Source organism: Pan paniscus, chromosome 8, assembly GCF_029289425.2.
Source record: "Pan paniscus chromosome 8, NHGRI_mPanPan1-v2.0_pri, whole genome shotgun sequence".
Taxonomy (NCBI): domain Eukaryota; kingdom Metazoa; phylum Chordata; class Mammalia; order Primates; family Hominidae; genus Pan; species Pan paniscus.
This window is the reverse complement of record NC_073257.2, coordinates 47649496-47670665: the sequence shown is the minus strand read 5'-3', so window position 1 is coordinate 47670665 and position 21170 is coordinate 47649496. Positions and strand designations below refer to the sequence as shown.

The window sequence follows — 21170 nt, the reverse complement described above, 5'->3', positions numbered from 1 at the left end:
TCACACCACTGCACTCCATCCTGAGTGACAGAGCAAGATTCTGCCTCTAAATAGATTAATTACAAAAAAAAAAGTAGTGTTAATGAGCTTTTTATATTTCAAGATTAGAGATTCAGATTTTCTAACCTGGTAACAACAGAATTTTGAATAATTTTAAAGAAATAGTTTTCTTCAGCACTCAGTAGATGCTATTAAAAATATGCCTAAATAGAACTTTTTCAATTGACTACAGGCTGGAGTATTCCCAGTAATCATTTATGTAATCTTTCATTTGATACTATCTGTAAACCTTATAAGAGCCAGCAGCTGTGGCATGTGCCAATAGTCCCAGCTACTGGGAGAGTGAGATAGGAGGATCACTTGAGCCCAGGCGTTCGAAGTTGTAGTGCCCCATGATGGCTCCAATGAATAGCCACTGCGTTGCAGCATGGGCAACAGTGAGACCCCATGTCTTTAAAACAAAACACAACATAAAATCCTTTTAAGGTATCTTATGTATAGTAACGGGGCATTTTGCAGTGCTGAAATAAGAGATGAATGTATAAAAAAGTTTTTGTTTAAGGGGAGATTTATTGTTCCTAGATAGGTGGTTTTTATTCACTTATTTAAAATATGTCTTTAAAAAGAAAGTTTGAAAGGTTTTGATTAGTTGCTTTGACTTATGAAGAATATATTACTAGTCCTTGGGTATAAGTGTATATGCAAGAACCTTTGATCAAAGACCTAGCAATACCGACACATTATTATTAACCAATATGACTTATTATTTTTCTTTTGAATTCATGTATTTCCTAAAACTTTTTTATAGCAAGCCTGTGGTTATGAGTTTACCAGCAAGCTACATCGGATGTATACAGATATGAGTGTCAGCGCTGATCTCAACAATAAGTTCAACAATTTTATCAAAAACCAAGACACAGTAATAGATTTGGGAATTAGTTTTCAAATATATGTTCTACAGGTATGAATATGTGTTTTACTATGAGCATTTACTAATCATTTCAGTAGGTTGATACAAATGATTCATAAATGGATGCCTGATTACGTTTGGTTCTGTGAGTAGATTGTGGCTTCTAAAGTCCTATTGATTTGGGCTGGGCATGGTGGCTTATGCCTGTAATCCCAGCACTTTCAGAGGCCAAAGCAGGCAGATCTCTTGAGCTCAGGAGTTCCAGACCAGCCTGGCCAACATGTGAAAACCCGTCTCTACTAAAAATGCAAAAATTAGCCAGGTGTGGTAGTGCGTGCCTGTAATCCCAGTTACTGGGGAGGCAGAGGCAGGAGAATTGCTTGAACCCCAGAGGCGGAGGTTGCAGTGAGCGGAGATCGTGCCGCTGCATTGAAGCCTGGGTGATGGAGTGAGACTCCATCTCAAAAAAAAAAAAAAAAAAAAAAAGGTCCTATTAGTTTGGAATGAAATGTGCCATGATAGAAATACTCAGATTTCATCAACATTTTGAGGAAGAAAAAAATGTTTTAGATGCTTAGATTATTTAATAAATATTTACTTTGAATTTAGATGTTGATCCATTTAGCTTTTTATTTTATTTTTTTCCGTCTAGGCTGGTGCGTGGCCTCTTACTCAGGCTCCTTCATCTACGTTTGCAATTCCCCAGGAATTAGAAAAAAGTGTACAGATGGTAAGTTTGCAGGAAATATATTAGAAGACTAAAGGAATTTTAATAATTGTCTTCATATTATATCACCTTTAATATTTTTTCAGAGTCTTAAGGGTTCATGTGATAAAAATAGATTCAGAAATTATAGTCAGTCTGCCCTTTAGGAAGAATGTAAGTTATTGTAGTTACTAATATTAATACTAAAATGCTAAGAAGAATGTCATACAGTTCTTTGTCAAAGCATGTCTCTTATTCTGAGTAAGTCTATCATCTGCTATTAAGCAGTTTTAAATTATAAAAATGTTGATATCAGAAGAAAGCTTAGAATTCAACACTTAAAATATCACTTACCAGTTTTCCTTTTGAATTTTGACCAAATACCTCATTCAGCCCTTGTAATATTTTTATTTCTGTCCTGTAATGTAGGTAAATATATGTGAAGTAACTGCTAGTAGAGTAAGTAGTAACAGTGATTGATAGTGGTTATTAGTTTCGTGGTAATAACTAATAGAGGAGAGTCCTGTAACCAGTCAGGTAGGTTTCAGGAAGGCAAGCATGATAGACTTTCAGAATAGGAGGCTAAATTAGGACTTCTTACATCTTCTTTGAAAAGAGATTGTAGCACAGACTATTTTAGAAACTATGTGAAGAAGAGCATTTGTGCAGACATTCATTGGATGGGGCAGACTATAATCCAAGGTTATTACAAATTTTGCAGAAAGGATACATCCCAAAGTGCTGGGATTTCAGGCATGAGCCACCATGCCTGGCCTTGGCAGTCTTTTACATTTCTTTTTAAAAATCCTGTGTCCCTGATTGAAATTAAGGGAGAGAATAGGAGCTGGCAGAAATGAAGTTTTCCTTTAGTTTTTTCTTTCCTCTTTCCTTGAAATAATTATTTTCTATTTATAGTTTTTAACTCTTTAAACTTTATTTGTTGATGTATAGTCTTCCTCAGGTTTTAGTTTCCCCATTTACAAATAGGAAGTGAGTTTCTGTCTGTAAAATTCTGATTCCAAAAATACTATTCTCTCCATTTGAATTGTCTCCAATTACCAGTAGAGGGAGTTTGTCCTTTATTTTTTTTCTAGTAAGTCCAAGTTTTCAGATACATAGGATTGAAATCCATTTGTATACTTAATAGTGTACAGTTTTCTCATGTAAATTAATCCATCCTGCCTTAGTGATGATTTGCATTTTTTACATCTTAATCTTAAATATAACTATCAAGAATTACCTTTATTTTACACCAAAGTATCTCAAAACCGTGGAATTAAAGCTGTAATTAAAAGTAATTTATTTTATACTTTAGGCCAGTCAATCTTAATTGTTACATTTCTTTTTTACCTAGGCCAAAAACCTGAATAATATTAGAAGTATCTAAAGTTGCCGGGCGCGGTGGCTCACGCCTGTAATCCCAGCACCTTGGGAGGCCGAGGCGGGCGGATCATGAGGTCAGGAGATTGAGACCATCCTGGCTAACACAGTGAAACCCCGTCTCTACTAAAAATAGAAAAAATTAGCCAGGCATGGTGGCATGCACCTGTAGTCCCAGCTACTCTGGAGGCTGAGGCAAGAGAATCGGTTGAACCCAGGAGGTGGAGGTTGCAGTGAGCCGAGATTGCGCCACTGCACTTTAGCCTGGGTGATAGAGCGAGACTCCGCCTCAAAAAAAAAAAAAGTATCTAAAGTAGTGTATATTAATGTAGCTATCTATTAAAGGTAAATAAACTCATTGAATTTTTAAGGCTCTTTGAGATCTAATTAATGCCCTTAAACAGTATTTGAAAAATGCTGTTTTTTATCCTGTTTATTTTAAAATAAGTTTAGTCTGGGAAGAGGGGGGAGAGATAGCATTAGGAGATATACCTAATGCTAAATGACGAGTTAGTGGGTGCAGCACACCAGCATGGCACATGTATACATATGTAACTAACCTGCACATTGTGCACATGTACCCTAAAACTTAAAGTATAATAATAATAAAATTTAAAAAAATAAAATAAGTTTAGTCAACATATTTTTTACTAATAAGCTTTGCTAACACAATTATTTTAATGATATAATCAAGGAAGGTTTTATAACTTTGGTCTTTGTAGTGCCATATGAATTGATGAATTTATTGGAGTCTGTTTGTTCTTGACTAGCTATAGATACGAGAGTCTTTGTAGTCAGATTTTAAATGTAAGGATGAGTCAGTATCTTCTTTTGGCATATTGATATTATCATCAATAAAACTTTACCAAATAGTACTACTGAAGATGTAAAACATGTTTTTAGAGCTTGGAATATACATTTTAAAGCCAGCTTTGCACTTTAAATTATGAGCATTTTAAAGCTGGAATTTCTCATTTCCGAAAGTGTTTTGAGAAAAAAATGAAAGATTTTTTTAACTTTTATTTTGCTTTTGTCCAGAGATTCATTGTAAATGTGTTATAAATTGTGAATTATATAGTAGTGATTGAATTTTATTGATATCCCTGGGAGTTATTAGTCAGATCATACTTCTGAAATCCTCTTATGACATATTTCAATTTGCTGTTTGTCTGGATTAGAACTAAGCAGGCAATCTGAAGTATTCCAGGTGCTAGTCATCTCCTGTTCATCCTGCAAAGGGATTGGTGGATCTGCTGGTAGAGGAGGATGCTGCACCATTAGAGGGAAAATAGGCTCAACATATTTCAGCTTCCCAGGACTAGGCAAACTTAGAGTAACTGCTGCAGGAATTGACTCATTTTCTTGGCTGGAGCTATTAACTTTTGCCGTTAAGGAGTGGTCATAATATAGCTGATAGGTCAGTCATTGCTGACTGCTTTATGTGAACTTCCTTTTTAAAGTACAAAAGGTAAAGTTTGATATACAAATAAAAGCTTTAAGTATGTTATATATGGTACATCATGCTAAAAGTTTATTCAGAATTCTGAACTGGCATAATGCAGTTTATTTTTTAGTTTTATAAAGAAATTGAGTTTTTATCTTTTTCACACCCAGTATCATTTTTCCACTTTTTATTGTATACTAGCTCTTTATTAAAGAAAAAAGAACTCTGTATTTTTGTTCTGTAATTACACATTCAGTCCAGGGAGGAATGTTTAAAATTTGAAGGCTACATTAATAGAATTTAAATTTAATTGTTCACAATAATATCAGCAAAAGAATAATCCAGAGATATACCCTAAAACTTCGTATTTGTGTCTAATTGAATGTGGAAGCTATATGTTGGCAAATGGGAGATTAGAGATGAAGGTAGGGTTTCTCTTTTCATGGTGAAATATATATGTTGCTGTGTTTGGTTAGTAAGTGGAATTTATAAAGTCCATGTTAGTATTATTCAGAAATGATAATGAATCACTGTGTCATACGGAAAGTCAAATTTGCAGTGCTGTGGTTTAGTGGAGAGAACTCTAGAACAAGTTGTCAATTAAAAGAGCTGGAATATATGTGTATAGCCTTGATTAGGGACCACAGGAACGTGCTTTCTCCTCTGTAAAAGAAGGAGGTAAACCAGATGGGCTTTAATGTCTCTTCTAATATGAATGGTTTTCATTGCTTTTGTAGTATTGTGTTAATTAACTAGGCAAGTTATAGTAGCTAAAAATAATGTGTTTTGTTTTTTTTTTACAGTTTGAATTATTTTATAGCCAACATTTCAGTGGAAGGAAACTTACATGGTTACATTATCTGTGTACAGGTAAAATGCATTTAATTATATCTGGCTTAATGAAATTTACCTGATGATTATATTAATTTAGAAAGAGGTTTTCTATGGCCCAATTACAGTTTTTAACCTTTTCTCCTCCATCAACCTTTCCCCATTAAAGCAACTAACAATGAAATCCAAGTATAGCACTTTTTCGTAGTATTTTATAATTACACTTTATAATCTTGCTGCTTTTAAAGAAATGTTCTGACTTTATACTGATTTATTACATTTCTCTGGCCAACCACTACATTAGCAAATGTATTTAGAAACTCATATTTGATGGGGCAGACACACTTAGAAACTTGTTCTCTAAGTATGCCAGATCCTCTTGCCAGTTTCTTTATTATAGCATCATAAGGAGACCTAACCATTTGATTTTTACTTGTGATACTGCAGTGAATGCAATAGTAAAGCTTTTTGCAGAAAATCCTACTTAATTTTCAATAGTTTCCAATTTTAAAAAACTTTTATCACAATCTAATTTCCTTTGCTTCTTTCTGGAGCAATGGAGTCCACTTACTTACAGTAGGATTAATACCTGAATTATTGTGGACTGTGTGTGGAGTTGCCTGAAGATGTAAGCCAAAGCAGACACTTGAATTTTCTCTTTTTTTGCTAAACTATGCTTTGACAAGTTCATTGAATCACTTTTTCTTTGTACAAGAAGGAAAGGGTATATATGCTAATATTTCTTAGAGATGGTACAAGAAAATCATTTGCCATAACCTTTATTAGGAAATGTTTTCTATCCCCTCCCCAAGAGTTACTTTATCCAAGTAACTATGATACTTGGTGTTTATTTGACTAATTTACATCTTGGGAACGTGATGGCTCATTGTATTAGTAATACATTTTGCATTACTTATATAAGTCGATCTTTACTGAGCAAGTTGGACATTCTAATTTTTAAAATAATTTTTGAAATAAGGAGTTTTTTACTGATACTCTTAGTGGTAGTCAAAGGTCAAATTTTAATTTGACTTTTGGCTAGGTGCAGTGGCTCACGCCTGTAACCCCAGCACTTGGGGAGGCTGAGACAGGTGGGTCACTTGATCCCAGGAGTTTGAGACCAGCCTAGGCAACATGACAAAACCCGTCTCTACTAAAAAATCCAAAAATTAGCCAGGCGTGGTGGAGCACACCTGTAGTCCCAGCTACTCGAGAGGCTGAGATGGGAGGATCACTTGAGCCCACGAGCTGGAGGCTGCAGTGAGCCATGATCGTGCCACTGCACTCCAGCCTGGGCAACAGAGCAAGACCCTGTCTCAACCAGTCAATCAATATGTTCTATTTTCATTTAGTAAACATAATTGATTTTAAGAAAAAAATGCTGGACCAGGGTTTTAGATTTTTTTTTTTTTTTTCCTAAGAAAACTAATATATCTTAGTGCAGATCGATTTAGCTTGCTTTTACTTTCCATGAATATCTGTCTGGGGGAGTTTAAACATTCTTGGTTATTCTCATTATTTCAGCAATAATCAATGTGTCTCCTAAAGTAATTTTAGTAAGGGGCTCATTTTTTCATAACAACCAGTGGTGTATAAGAAGAAAATAAATTTATGCACACAGTTTTTTAGCCATTGGAATTTAGTTTGAAAATAGTCACCAATATCACCTAAATAGGAAAGAGAATAACTTTCTTTCTGTTTTTGAGCTATACTAAATTTCTAAGCTGATACATAAGTTGATTTGGGGAGCTCTTTTGTTTGTTCATTTCTTTTATTTAATATTATTTGTGTTTTAGTTAAAACCAAATAGTTACTTCCTTTGGAAAGAGAACCTTATAAGTTTATTTTTTTGTTTTGAGTCACCGAAGGTACTGAAAACACCTGTGACCTATCAGTGAAACCAGGAGTTAGAGTTGTTTTTCTTCCCAACTTTGATAAGATACAATTGACACATAAAAATTGTATCTGTTTACAGTGTACAGTGTGATGCTTTGTTATATGTTTATATTGTAAAATTATTAACTCAAGCTAATTAACATAAGTAGCTTCTCACTTATCTTTATTTGTGGTGAGACCATTTAACATCTACTGTCACAGCAATTACTGTCACAGCAATTTTCTTTTTCTTTTTTTCTTTGAGATGGGGTCTTGCTCTGTCACCCAGGCTGGAGTGCAGTGGCGATCTCGGCTCACTGCAACCTCCACCTTCTGGGTTCAAGTGATTCTCCTGCCTCAGCCTTCTGAGTAGCTGGGATTACAGGCACACACTACCACTCCCAGCTAATTTTTGTATTTTTAGTAGAGACGGTGTTTCACCATGTTGGCCAGGCTGGTCTTGAACGCCTGACCTCGTGATCCACCCACCTCGGCCTCCTAAAGTGCTGGGATTATAGGCATGAGCCACCATGCCCAGCCTTGTCACAGTAATTTTCAAGTTTACTCCACAGTAGATTAACAGTCACCATGCTATATGATAGATCTCCAGAACTTACTGGTCCTAACTGAAACTTTGTCCCCTTTGATCAACATTTTTCATTTTATTTTTGTTCTCCATTTATTCATTTAACAAAAAGTTTCTCACACGCTATGTGTATTGAAGATACTTGTTCTAGATTACCCATATATGGCCTAAGGCTCCAGGACTTCTTTAAAACACTGGCTCTGAGGCTGGACAGATCTCTCAGAGTTCTGTTTCTTGAGAACCCCTTTTACTTCTGCTTAAACATAGAATGAAAATTATTCTTGCCTAGTCTATTTCTACATTCCCAGCTCATGGAATACCCAAGAAAAGGTTAATTTTTGTATTGTAAATGAAGAGTCTTCACAAATGGTTGATGGTGCACAAGGTGGTGTTTGGGGAAATTTAGAATCAGAAGACCTGTGGCTGGAGTTATTAGCTCACAACTTATTAGCTGTGTAATCTTAAGCAAATTACTTAACTCCTTTGAGCCTGTTTCCTCGTCTTTATTGTTGTAAAATTCATTGATCAACTCAAAGAACATTTTCTATGTCTCAGGTACTTCTAAACGCCAAGTGGACAGAAATAAAATACAGAGCCTTGGCCCTCAAAAAAAACTCATGTCTAGTAGGAAGACAGACAAGTACATAGTTACAGTACGGTGTTTTGAATGTGATAGAGGCCAGCCCAGGGCATATCACAGAATGGTGGTGGCAGTCAGGTCCTTGCGAGGGAAGTCTTCTGGGGAAATCACATCTCAACTTGTTTTCAAGAACTAATAGGGCCAGGTGCCCACCTCGCCCCACCTCGCCCCACCTCGCCCCACCTCGCCCCACCTCACCCCACCTCACCCCACCTCACCCCACCTCACCCCACCTCACCCCACCTCACCCCACCTCACCCCACCCCACCCCACCCCACCCCACCTCACCTCACCTCACCTCACCTCACCTCACCTCTCCTCACCCCACCTCATGTAAGCTGGAGTGGAGGTGCGCGATCACAGCCCACGTTAGCCTCTGCCTCCCGGGCTTAAGAGATCCCTGTAGTCCCAGCTACTTGGGAGGCTGAGGTCACCAGAGCCCAGAGTGAGAAGACCAGGCAGGCCCAAGAAGAAAATAAATAAACGAAAACAAAAAATAATAAATAATAAATGAAAGAAGGAAGGAAGGAAGGAAGGATATACATGTATATGTAAATGAAATGGGTTTTTATTTAATACATATTCATACATTAAAATTAACATTAATATAAACATGTATTAATTATGGAAATATCTATATAGTTTTATCACTACATATTTGTGTGTGTGTATGTATGTGTGTGTGTGTATATATATACATATATATATAAAAAAAGTATGTTTATACACAACAGTGTGCAGAAAATAAGATTCTCTGAGGCAGGAGAATGGCATGAACCCGGGTGGCGGGGATTGCAGTGAGCCGAGATCACGCCACTGCACTCCAGCCTGGGCGACAGAGCAAGACTCCGTCTCAAAAAAAAAAAAAAAGAAAGAAAGAAAGAAAACATGCTGCAGATTAACATGGAGGTTAATTTAATCTGCAGTTAGAATGGAATAAAATTGTCACCATGTCCATGACCTGCAGAGACTGTAATGTGCTCCCTACAAAGTCTTCTGTTGAAGCTCTAACCCCTAAGGTCCATGAGAAGGTGATCAAGGTTAAATAAGGTCATAGTAATCTAGCACTTTGGGAGGCTGAGGCAGGAGAATCACTTGAGCCCAGGAGTTCAAGATCAGCCTGGGCAACATAGTGAGACCCTGTCTTGAAAAAAAAAAAAAACCCATAAAATAAAAAGAATGAATAGGACTTAACCAAGCTACGTAAAGGAGAGTGTTGAGAGTGTATTTCCAACAGAGGAAGAATTTTAAGAAGCAATCTGTGATGCCAGATGTGACAGAGTGAGAAAAATCCTGAAAATTCCACTGGATTTATGACTAAGGCTTTGGATAGAATTAACGATAAGGAACAGTTTGATAAAGACATACAGATACTTGATAAAGAGATATAACCAGACAGTGTGACAGAAACCATTACACTGTCTTTGTATAAATAAGTTTTATTTGTGGCAGAGCAAGAAGTTGCAGAGATTGCTGGTCAGTTGCTGAAAGACACGTTGAGAAATGATGAACTCAAGATAAAAAAAACTTCACCAGACAGTACATAGTATGGATCAGGCTAGAATTTTGTGAACCCTACATCATAGTATGTGTTGGTAGTTACTAGTGTTTGCCAGAATAAAAGTAACACCATATCATTGTGCATACCTTAAAAGATAACGATTCTATTGACTAAATTTGTCTTGCTTTTGTTTTCAAATAATTCCAACAGCTAAAAATAGGGAGGGATGTTAGTATTGTCTAATGTCCAGTCCATATTCAAATTTCCCTGATTGTCCCAAGGTGACTTGCTTGGCTGTCAGAGGTCACTAATTGTATTTGGTTGTTACAATTCCCTTCCACCTCCCCACTTCTCAGCATTCTTTGACACACTGTTTTGAACAGACCAGGCCAGTTGTCTTGTAGAATATCCAGTACTTTGGATTACTTATTTGTGATTTATTTTTATTTTTTTTTTAATTTGTTTTCTATTCCTTGTATGTTCTGGAAAGTGGAAATTAGTTCTAAAGGTTTGATTATATTCAGTTAAGTATTATTGGCAAGGATATTTCATAGGTGGTCCTGTCTATTTCATATTGCATATTTCAAAGGCATCTAACGTCAGATTGTCTCACTATTAGAGATGCTAAATTTGGTCACTTGATGAAGGCGGTAACCACCAGATATCTCCATTGTAGAGGCACTCTTTCCCCTCTTCAGTTAGCTTAGCAGACAATCTGAGGGATGATACTTTGGCATGAATACCCTGTTCCAGGAACCTAATGTAGTTTTAGCCTCCACTGATGATCCTTGCCAGAATCAGTTGTTTCATTACTGGTTGCAAAATGGTGATATTCTATCATGCCTTCAACTTGCCCTGAGAGAGTAGAGAGCTGACACAGATACTGGGGAGTGACTTGGATGAAACTATTGTGAGAGTTCTGCCCGCTCTTTATTTCCTGTCATTGTAAATGCTGCTTGAATTATTTATTGTTGGCTTACTTTAAGTATGCATGTATCAGAATGTTTTATTTTAGTTTTTAGTCTCTTAGGGTTTGCCAACCTATTCTGCAGGGTAAATCACCACTCTTGTTGTTTCTCATTTGTATTTACACCACAGTAATTAAATGAATCATCCAAGTTTGAAGTTTCCTTTCCCCTGTCGTGTCTTCCCACCCCTTCCCCAGTCTTTTCAGTAAGAGTATGATGCTAAGAAAAGTGGGAAGAGGTCAGTGTACCCCTGATCCCTGGTAGAGTATTGAAAAATAGCAAGAAAGGGCACAATGAAAGAATGAACTCAATAAGAAGTAAATGATGCTTTGGCCCCTCGCATGATCTCCTAATGCTCTTTGGGTCTCGTGGTGCTGAAAGACGGCAGAAGACTCATTCTGCTTTCAAACCCACGGCAGCATATTACAGCATCAGTGACATCCTGGCTGATGGTGCCACTTAATCATCTTGGTGCTTGATGCATAATTCTCTACTTATTTCTGCATATGATTAAGTCGTCATTGCAGAAATAACAAAATGCAATTTATGTAATGTTTTACTTACATTTTCCAAACTTAAATGTTGATAAGAGTCCTTTTTATAGAAATTGTTAATAGTATACTCCAAATGATAATTTTTTGCACAAGCTGTTTCTATGAATTGGATATTGAATTTAATATATTAAACCTCCTTTTGTGAAAATTTAGAGGGTTATGAATTTTTTCTCTTGGTATTCCCATCCAGATAATTCTGAAAAATGTTTCTAAATATCAGTTTTATCTGAAATGTCAAGGCATAAATGATAATAATCAAGATAATATTGCATTTATGGTGATATTAAGCTAATGAATTCACTCATAGCCTTTAAAATCTTTTTTTTTTTTTTTTTTTTTTGAGACGGAGTTTCGCTCTTGTTACCCAGGCTGGAGTGCAATGGCGCAATCTCGGCTCACAGCAACCTCCACCTCCCGGGTTCAAGCCATTCTCCTGCCTCAGCCTCCGGAGTAGATGGGATTACAGGCATGCACCACCACACCCGGCTAATTTTGTATTTTTAGTAGAGATGGGGTTTCTCCATGTTGGTCAGGCTGGTCTTGAACTCCAGACCTCAGGTGATCCACCTGCCTCGGCCTCCCAAAGTGCTGGGATTACAGGCGTGAGCCACTGCGCCCGGCCTAAAATCTTTAATGAGGTAATGAATACATAAAGCAGAAAACCTTAATCAGAGTTACTAATTATCCTTGAGAGGGAAAATGCAGTCTCTGGGGTAATTTTATGAGAAATACAGCTTCCTTGAGTTAACAATGAAGAGCTTTAAAATCAAATCTCATGTTGATTTCATCTTTTTTTTTTTTTTTTTTTTTTTTTTTGTGAGATGGAGTCTTGCTCTGTTGCCCAGGCTGGAGTGCAGTGGTGCGATCTCGGCTCACTGCAAGCTCCGCCTCCTGGGTTCACGCCATTCTCCTGCCTCAGCCTCCCGAGTAGCTGGGATTACAGGTGTCCGCCACCGCGCCCTGCTAGTTGTTTTTCTTTTTGTATTTTTAGTAGAGCAGGGGTTTCACCGTGGTCTCGATCTCCTGACCTCATGATCCGCCCGCCTCCACCTCCCAAAATGCTGGGATTACAGGCGTGAGCCACCACGCCTGGCCTGATTTCATTTATAATCCATTCAACAATCAAATAATGCAGGCCGTGTGTGTGTTAGTCATCAAACCACAACTTCGTGCTTTAGGAAGCAGTTCTTTGATCTGCATCTTTTTTCTTTTTTTTTTTTTTTTTTAACACGTATGGAACATTACAGAGTGTAGACATGTTTGCCATATTATTCATTATGAGCTTTCAGTGTGCTGATGTCATGCTGCTGTCTCCCAGGATGTTGCAGAACTGTAGTATACATAATACTTGCTCTATCTCTTAGAGCTCCCAGGGTCATTTAGCATATAGAATTTTTTTTTTTTTTTTTTGAGACAGATACTCATTCTGTCGCCCAGGTTTGAGTGCAGTGGTGCGATCTTGGCTCACTGCAACTTATGCCTCCCAGGTTCAAGCGATTCTTATACCTTAGCCTCCCGAGTAGCTGGGATTACAGGCATATGCCATCATGCCCGGCGAATTTTTGTATTTTTAGTAGAGACAAGGTTTCGCCATGTTGACCAGGCTGGTCTCGAACTCCTGGGTTTAAGTGATCTGCCCACCTCGGCCTTTCAAAGTGCTAGGATTATAGGCATAAGCTACTGTGCCCAGCACATATAGAACATATTTATGAAAACATTCAGATTAAATGTTTTTCATTTTTATGAAAACATTCAGATTAAACATTTTTATGAAAACATTCAGATTCTTTTGCTATCAACTTTCAGCAAGAGAATGGGTCTGCCTATTTGTCTCTCCTTTCATACCTGTTTGCCTCTAGGAAGTTGCTGGAAAGAAAAATGTTATTTATGAGACATAATAGCATTAATTTTGGCAGAAATTACAGCTTAGACAGGGCCTCAAAAGCATTTTCCATATGGCTGTGGACCTCCCAGGAGGCTTGAACCTTACCTGGGAGAGCCCAGCTATCGACAGCACTTGAGGTTGTTGCTGATATCACTTTCCCCTTTGTCTGTCCATTTCTCCTTCTCCCACCTCCTTTTATTGTTTGGGTTTTTTGTTCTTTTCTTTTTCTGCCTAAGTCTTAGCATTTCTATTAATATTTAAAGACTTTTTTTTTTTTTTTTTTTTTTTTTTGAGACAGAGTCTCGCTCTGTCACCCGTGCTGGAGTGCAGTGGTGTGATCTTGGCTTGCTGCAACCTCTGCCTCCCAGGTTCAAGTGATTTTCCTGCCTCAGCCTCCCAAGTGGCTAGGATTACAAGCATGAGCCACCATGCCTGGCTAATTTTTGTACTTTTAGTAGAGATGGGGTTTTACTATGTTGACCAGGCTGGTCTCGAGCTCCTGACCTAAAGTGATCTGTCTGCCTCGGCCTCCCACAGTGCTGGGATTACAGGCGTGAGCTGCTGCGCCTGGCCTTAAAGACTGTTTTAACATACTGGTGAATATGATAGTTTTACTGATTTATACCATATACTCAAAACTAATAGACTTCCATCCTCACCTCCCCAAGAAACAAAATGACTACCTTGTTAACAGCAGTGGCTTTACAACAATTTAATAAAATTATTGGTTCACTCTTTCCGAAGAAAATGTCTGAAATAAAGTAAATTTGAAATGTTTCTTTGAATGGTCAATTCACTGTCAGATTTTGTTTTAATTGTAGGTGAAGTTAAAATGAACTATTTGGGCAAACCATATGTAGCCATGGTTACAACATACCAAATGGCAGTTCTTCTTGCCTTTAACAACAGTGAAACCGTCAGTTATAAAGAGCTTCAGGACAGCACTCAGATGAATGAAAAGGAACTGACAAAAACAATCAAATCATTACTTGATGTGAAAATGATTAACCATGATTCAGAAAAGGTATGTAGTAATATTCCAAAGAATTTAAGCATCATCAGCATTAAAGCTTTTTCATGAGATGTTTGCAGTTTTAAAATAAGGCTGTAATTGTTATTGTGCTCTGGAAAGCACTTGTATTCACTACGTTACTGTACGCTCCATAGAGCTGCGAGCGTTAAGGCATCACAGAGCATGCTGTGTGAGTTGGTGCCATGTGCCGTTTATAGTTTGATTTTATTTGTCCTATACTGTTACAGCTTATTGAATAATTGTAAAAGAATTGCCATCTGGAAGATTTTGATTAATTGAGATTTTGAAACTAGCCTTTAAAGACTTTCCAGGTTTTTGGTTTTATAAACGTGCTTAGTTTCATGGTTCTGTAACAGGAAATGACAGCCTGTTGATGTCTGTTTGTACACATATTTAATATGTGTAACTCCATTCCAAGTGTTCTTAATGTCAGCACTCAATTAACTATCATCTGTTTTTAACTACCATATATTTTTAATATTTGTCACAAGAATAACAAACCATTAGTATATTACTTTTTTTCTCTGTAACTTTTTTTCTAGTTACAAGATTTTGCTGTTTTGTTGTCATAGTATATCCTAGATGTTTAAATAGTTAAAAATGCAACAGAGGTGGGATTATATCTCCTTCAAATTATTGTGCTTATAAGAAAAAATTCCTATAAATAATGTTTTGTTTTTATTTTTGTAAAGTTAATAGCCTACAGTTTATTTCTTTCATTAATTCATTTTGCTGACATCCCTAGGATTATGACATTTTATAGTCTATAATTGAACAACTGTAAAAGGCATATTCTGAAATTCAAATCAATGTTTTCATAATTTTGAGAAATGATTTATCTGGCATCAGAATCTTAGCAAAATATGGATTTTTTTTTTTTTTTTTTTTTTGAGACAGAGTTCCACTCTTGTTGCCCAGGGTGGAGTGCAATGGCGTGATCTTGGCTCACTGCAACCTCCACCTCCTGGGTTCAAATGATTCTCCTGTCTCAGCCTCCTGAGTAGCTGGGACTACAGGCACGTGCCACCATGCCCAGCTAATTTTGTATTTTTAGTAGAGATAGGGTTTCACAATGTTGGCCAGGCTGGTCAGGCTGGTCTCGAACTCCTGACCTCAGGTGATCCACCTGTCTTTCCCAAAGTTCTGGGATTACAGGCGTGAGCCACTGTGCCTGGCCAAAATAGGGATTTCTTAAGGTTAATTAATTATGGTTTTTAATTTTAGGCTAGTAAATTCTTAAAGGTTTTATATTTTTTTCTAAAACATGCTATTTTTGCTGCCCAGAAATTGACAAAGTAAACATAGATTCCTTGTTTGCACTTTAAATTTTATTTTATGTTTATTTATTTTTGAGACGAGATCTCGCTGTGCCACCCAGGTTGGAGTGCAGTGGTGCCATCTCAGCTCACTGCAATCCCCACCTCCTGGGCTCAAGTGATAATCCTGCCTCAGCCTTCCAAGTAGCTGGGACCACAGGTGTAAGCCACTATGCCAGGCTAATTTTTTAATTTTTAGTAGAGACCGGGTTTTGCTTTGTTGGCCAGGCTGGTCTCAAACTCCTGAGCTCAAGCAATCTGCCCACCTCAGCCTCCCAAAGTGGTGGGATTACAGATGTGAGCCACCATGCCTGGCCTTTAAATTTAATTATGAATCTGTCCATTCCTTAGCAGAATGTCTTAGATTATTATTGAGAATTAGTTCATCTTCCAAGTGCCTTTTGATCCTGCTGCCAGAGAAATTCCACTTTATGATATCAGTGGCTTTCTTAAGCCTGATATAGAAGTTGTTATTCTAAAAATTGCCTTAACAGTTTTCCCCTGAGCAAAGGCCACTTGCTTCTTGAAGAGTGAATAAAACATGGATTGAAATAAATGTTTTCACCATCACCCCAGGTCACAGCAAATTGATGCTGTGTGCTACTGGAGGCACAGCTTTCTCCTGTCATCAGGCCATTTACAGTGGGTATTTTGTTACTGCGGCATTTGTAAAAAAAATTTGGTTGCTTTTTCAAAATGGGGTGATGGAAAAGTTACGAACTTTGGTGTTTCATAAAAATTAAAATGTCAAACTCTAGGCAATGAGCTTGACTCTTATTTTATCAAAAAGTAGTGTATATAGAATAGTAGGACCAGAAAATAGCTTATTCCCAAACATAAACTGCTTAAGATTCTGGCAGATGTAAAAGTAGAAAATAATTGGGTTTTTTCCTGTTTGTTTGAACAAAAGAATTATTTTTCTCTTAAATTTGGTAATCTATAATATAAAAGTTATGAGAGTGGAGGCTTTTTTGCTTGGTCATTAATTTAGCAGAATTGCTTGCAGCAAACTCTTATTTAAAGATTTTGGTTTTTATAAATATAAATGTTTTATTTTTAAATGTAGGAAGATATTGATGCAGAATCTTCGTTTTCATTAAATATGAACTTTAGCAGTAAAAGAACAAAATTTAAAATTACTACATCAATGCAGAAAGACACACCACAAGTAAGTGCTTTTAATGTCAAGTTTTTTTTGAGGGGGAAACATTTAAGCATTGGACTTTACAAGTGTTTACATTGAGATTGTGCAAAACTTTGCACAGCAAAATTAATAATGGGATATGTCTTTTCTGGTTTGTTGTTGGCATTTATTAACCTTACAGTCAAACAGAAATCTCTACTTGTATTTTAGTTTTTTCTAAGGAAAAGGGTATGGTTTTGTTGTATTTGCTCTTAAACCATTAGAATGTGTAACTTTGCATTCTCTCCGAAAATTCCCACATTGAGAAGTAATAAAATTTCATATTTTTCATTTGTAAAATAAGGGAAAGTTCTCCAGCTTTTTTTTTTTTTTTTTTTTTTTTTTTTTTTTTTTTTTTTTTTTTTTTTTTTTGAGACGGAGTCTTGCTCTCTCGCCCAGGCTGGAGTGCAGTGGTGTGATCTCGGCTCACTGCAAGCTGTGCCTCCCGGGTTCACACCATTCTCCTGCCTCAGCCTCCTGAGTAGCTGGGACTACAGGCGCCCGCCACTATGCCTAATTTTGTTTTTTGTATTTTTAGTATAGACGGGGTTTCACTGTGTTAGCCAGGGTGGTCTCGATCTCCTGACATCGTGATCCGCCCGCCTCAGCCTGCCAAAGTGCTGGGATTACAGGTGTGAACCACCGCGCCTGGCCTACAGCTCATTTCTTTCAAAGAAAATTTGTCAGTAGAAAATGCTTCTTAAACTTTCATATGCAAATGAGCCACCTGGGCATCTTGTTCAAATGCAGATTGTGATCTAGTGGGTGTGGAGTGAGGTACTGACAGGCCAGTGTGAGGAGGGGACTTCTGCTCTTCATTATTTTAACTCAGCAGTGATTGTTGCTTTGGTCTGGGATAGACTGTTTCTATCACTTATGCTTCCTGATTGCCTCCGGTGTGCAGTCCTTGGGCTGATGCAGGATGTGAAGATAATATAAGACGTTAGACCCTCTCCAGAAACTTAATTCCCGATGGGGGAGACAAATATTAATTGCCATTTACTTTGAAACCTAAAATGGTCAAGATTCCATTTTCCTCCAGGCTAATAAATAATAATTTGCAATATATAGATTGTATTTTGTCTTTGAAAAGCTGTGAGGAGATCCTGTTAATGTGGCATGGTCTGCATCTATGCCTTGCTTCTGTGTTTCTTGAGCTCCGTGGAGATAGGCCCCCTCTCCTGGCTTCTCTGCTTGAGCCACATAAAATGCCACTTCACAGCTCTTCCCTTTGAAGCCTGATCCAGTATGCATTTGGAGCTAATTACTGCAGTTGACACAACTCCATCTAAAAGCGTCATGAAAGATTCTGTAATCACTGATAAGAAAATGATCTTGCAAATTATTGCTGTGTCCTCCCTTATTGCCTCTTTACCTTAACAGTACAGTTTACAATAATGTAAATTTTTTTTCTAATCTTTCAACTTTAACCCTAGAAATTGTAGATGTTTTAGCAGTGGTTATGTGATATTGGCACAACATAACTATATAATTTGCTCAATATTGTGGTGCATGCCTGTAATCCCAGCTGCTCAGGAGTCTGAGGCATGAGAATCACATGAACCCAGGAGATGGAGGTTGCGGTGAGCTGAGAGCGAGTCACTGAACTCCAGCCAGGACGACAGAGTGAAACCCTGTCTCAAAAAAAAAAAAAAAGTATTTGCACTCACTGATAAAATGAATTGAAAACAAGTTCAGTGACTTAATGTCTTGTTGGGTCTTTTTTCTTTTCTTCTGTAAAACAGGAAATGGAGCAGACTAGAAGTGCAGTTGATGAGGACCGGAAAATGTATCTCCAAGCTGCTATAGTTCGTATCATGAAAGCACGAAAAGTGCTTCGGCACAATGCCCTTATTCAAGAGGTAAAAGGAGGGCAGTCCTCAGGGCTTCTTAGGGTAGAGGGCATTGTCATTGTACAGATTCAGTCTCTTTCTTCTTAAAGAGATACAGAAATAACCTGATCCTCAGATAGCATAAAGAAATGTTTCATACTTAATCAGAATCGTACTCACTTACAATTTCAGTATTAAATTCAGATTTGCAGGCTGGGCACAGTGGCTCATGCCTGTAATCCTTTTTGTTGTTGTTGAGACAGAGTCTTGCTCTGTCGCCCAGGCTGGAGTACAGTGGCGTGATCTTGGCTCACTGCAACCTCTGCCTCCCAGGTTCAAGTGAGTCTCCTGCCTCAGCCTCCCGAGTAGTTGGGAATACAGGCGTGCACCACCATACTTGGCTAATTTTTGTATTTTTCATAGAGACAGGGTTTCACCATGTTGGCCAGGCTGGTCTCGAACTCCTGACCTCAGGTGATCCACCCGCCTCGGCCTCCAAAAGTGCTGGGGTTACAGGTGTGAGCCACCATGCCCAGTGGACACCTGTAATCTGAATGTCTTGTTAGGCCAAGACAGGAGGATCACTTGAGTCCAGGAGTTTCAGACCAGCCTGGGCAACACAGGGAGACCCCATCTCACCTAAAAAAAAAAAAAAAAAATTAAAAAATTAAAAAATTAGCCAGTTGTGGCGGCACACTTGTAGTACCAACTACTTGGGAGGCTGAGGTGGGAGGATTGCTTGAGCCCAGGGATTGAGCCTGTGTGACACAGTGAGATGCTATCTCAAATGATAATAATAAATTCATATTTGCTTTGGCTTTATTTTAGAGGTCTAAAACTTGCTGATTCATTGAGTCTTCTGTCCAGTTATTGAAGGAAATTGACCCATCAGATATTCATTCATTCCATAACTATCTGAGCCTACCATGTGATAGACAGCTGGGCTGGTCCCTGGGATATAGCACAGAGCAGCTGAAGATATGGCAGGCTTTTTTGGAGTTCGCAGTTTAATGGGGGAAGAAATACACTATTGAAATGATATGCAAATAAATGTAAAATTACATTAGCATGCACTGAAGGAAAGGTATACAGTACTATGAGAATGTATTTAAATATCCTGGCCTAGGGGCTGCTGGGGAAAACTTTCTTGAGAAAGTGTTTGAACTAACTAAGAGCTGAGAGTTGAGTTAAATAGAAGCTTGGGGTTGTGTGTGAGTACTTAGGTTAATTAGTTTATTGTTTCACTTAATTATGTATCATTATTAGATTTTGCTGTATCCATTTTCCACATTTTAGTTCCTATCTTCATACTTAATTTGGCCCATTTGTTGAAACCTCAGTACATTTGAGGCACTTTAAACTGATTGGTTAAAAGTCATTACTTAATAGCTGAAGAACTGGCAGTAGTTTGACTTCCACATCTCTCTTCTACAGGTGATTAGCCAGTCAAGAGCTAGGTTTAATCCCAGTATCAGCATGATTAAGAAGTGTATTGAAGTTCTGATAGACAAACAATACATAGAACGCAGCCAGGCGTCGGCAGATGAATACAGCTACGTCGCGTGATGTCGCTCTCCTCCAGCGTGGTGTGAGAAGATCATTGCCATCACCATTTGGTGTGTTCCTGTGGGAAAAAGCAGGACTGTGCCTCCATAATTTGGTCATTTGGCAGCCCCTGTTTTCTGCTGTTTACAACATCACCAGTGCCACGTCATGAGCGTCAAAGAAAATGCCTAGAGATATTTCAAGCTCATGTCATTATGACATTTCTTAAAACTTTATTAAAAGAATGAGTGAAGTATTGCTGAAAAGTGGAAATTCGGTTGGGTACCATGCTTTTTCTCCCCTTCACGTTTGCAGTTGATGTGTCTTTTTTTTTTTTTTAATGTATCTTAAAGGACATAAAATTTAAAAACTTAAATATTGTAATATGACAGATAACCTAATAATTGTATCTACATTAAAATGACAAACATGATACTGCTGCTTGTCAAATAAAAAAAAAAAATAAAGAAATAGAATGCCTTTTTTATGTGGATGGAGTATCAGGTTGACCACAAAATATATTGACTCAAAGCAGCTAATGCATCTTTAGTTGCGTTTTTATCTGAATGGTTTAATTCACTTGTACTCCTATTTAAATCCTACATGAAAAATGTCTAGATTATTGTTCTTGACTGAATAGGACTGCATTCAGCATAAAGAATGCTTTATTTTTATGGATTAGATATATTGGATCTAAACATTTTGAATCTTGAAGATGTAATTCCATCAGCAGTTTCTGGTGGTGTGCTACTCCACAGACATCGCAGAGTGTGAGCAGGATGCTTGGTGACCTCAAGTCTGGCACAGAGAGCTTTTCATTCAAAAGTTGTCTTTCTTCGGTTGCATAATCCATTAATTCTAGCATAGACTAGTACCCTAGCTCTGTGGCCTTCCCTGAGTCTTAGGAAATCTGTGATACCAACATATTCCTTCTATATGCCTCCCCTACCTGTTACCCTTACAACCCTCCTCCAACAGTTT

General features: G+C 37.6%; 1 protein-coding gene across 5 annotated transcripts in view; it reads left to right on the top strand.

Annotated features, from left to right (window-relative positions):
• The window catches only part of CUL2 (cullin 2), an 80925-nt gene extending 60256 nt beyond the window's left edge, over window positions 1-20669 (top strand). For all 5 annotated transcript variants that reach the window (XM_003814779.5, XM_034930289.3, XM_034930288.3 and 2 more), the window contains 7 exons: window positions 809-961; window positions 1563-1640; window positions 5244-5310; window positions 14102-14304; window positions 16696-16797; window positions 18558-18674; window positions 20079-20669. In XM_003814779.5, coding sequence (XP_003814827.1) covers window positions 809-961; window positions 1563-1640; window positions 5244-5310; window positions 14102-14304; window positions 16696-16797; window positions 18558-18674; window positions 20079-20210 — 852 coding nt within the window. In that variant the 3' untranslated portion in view covers window positions 20211-20669. The remainder of the gene's footprint in view (window positions 1-808; window positions 962-1562; window positions 1641-5243; window positions 5311-14101; window positions 14305-16695; window positions 16798-18557; window positions 18675-20078) is intronic.
• Window positions 20670-21170: the final 501 nt, after the last annotated feature.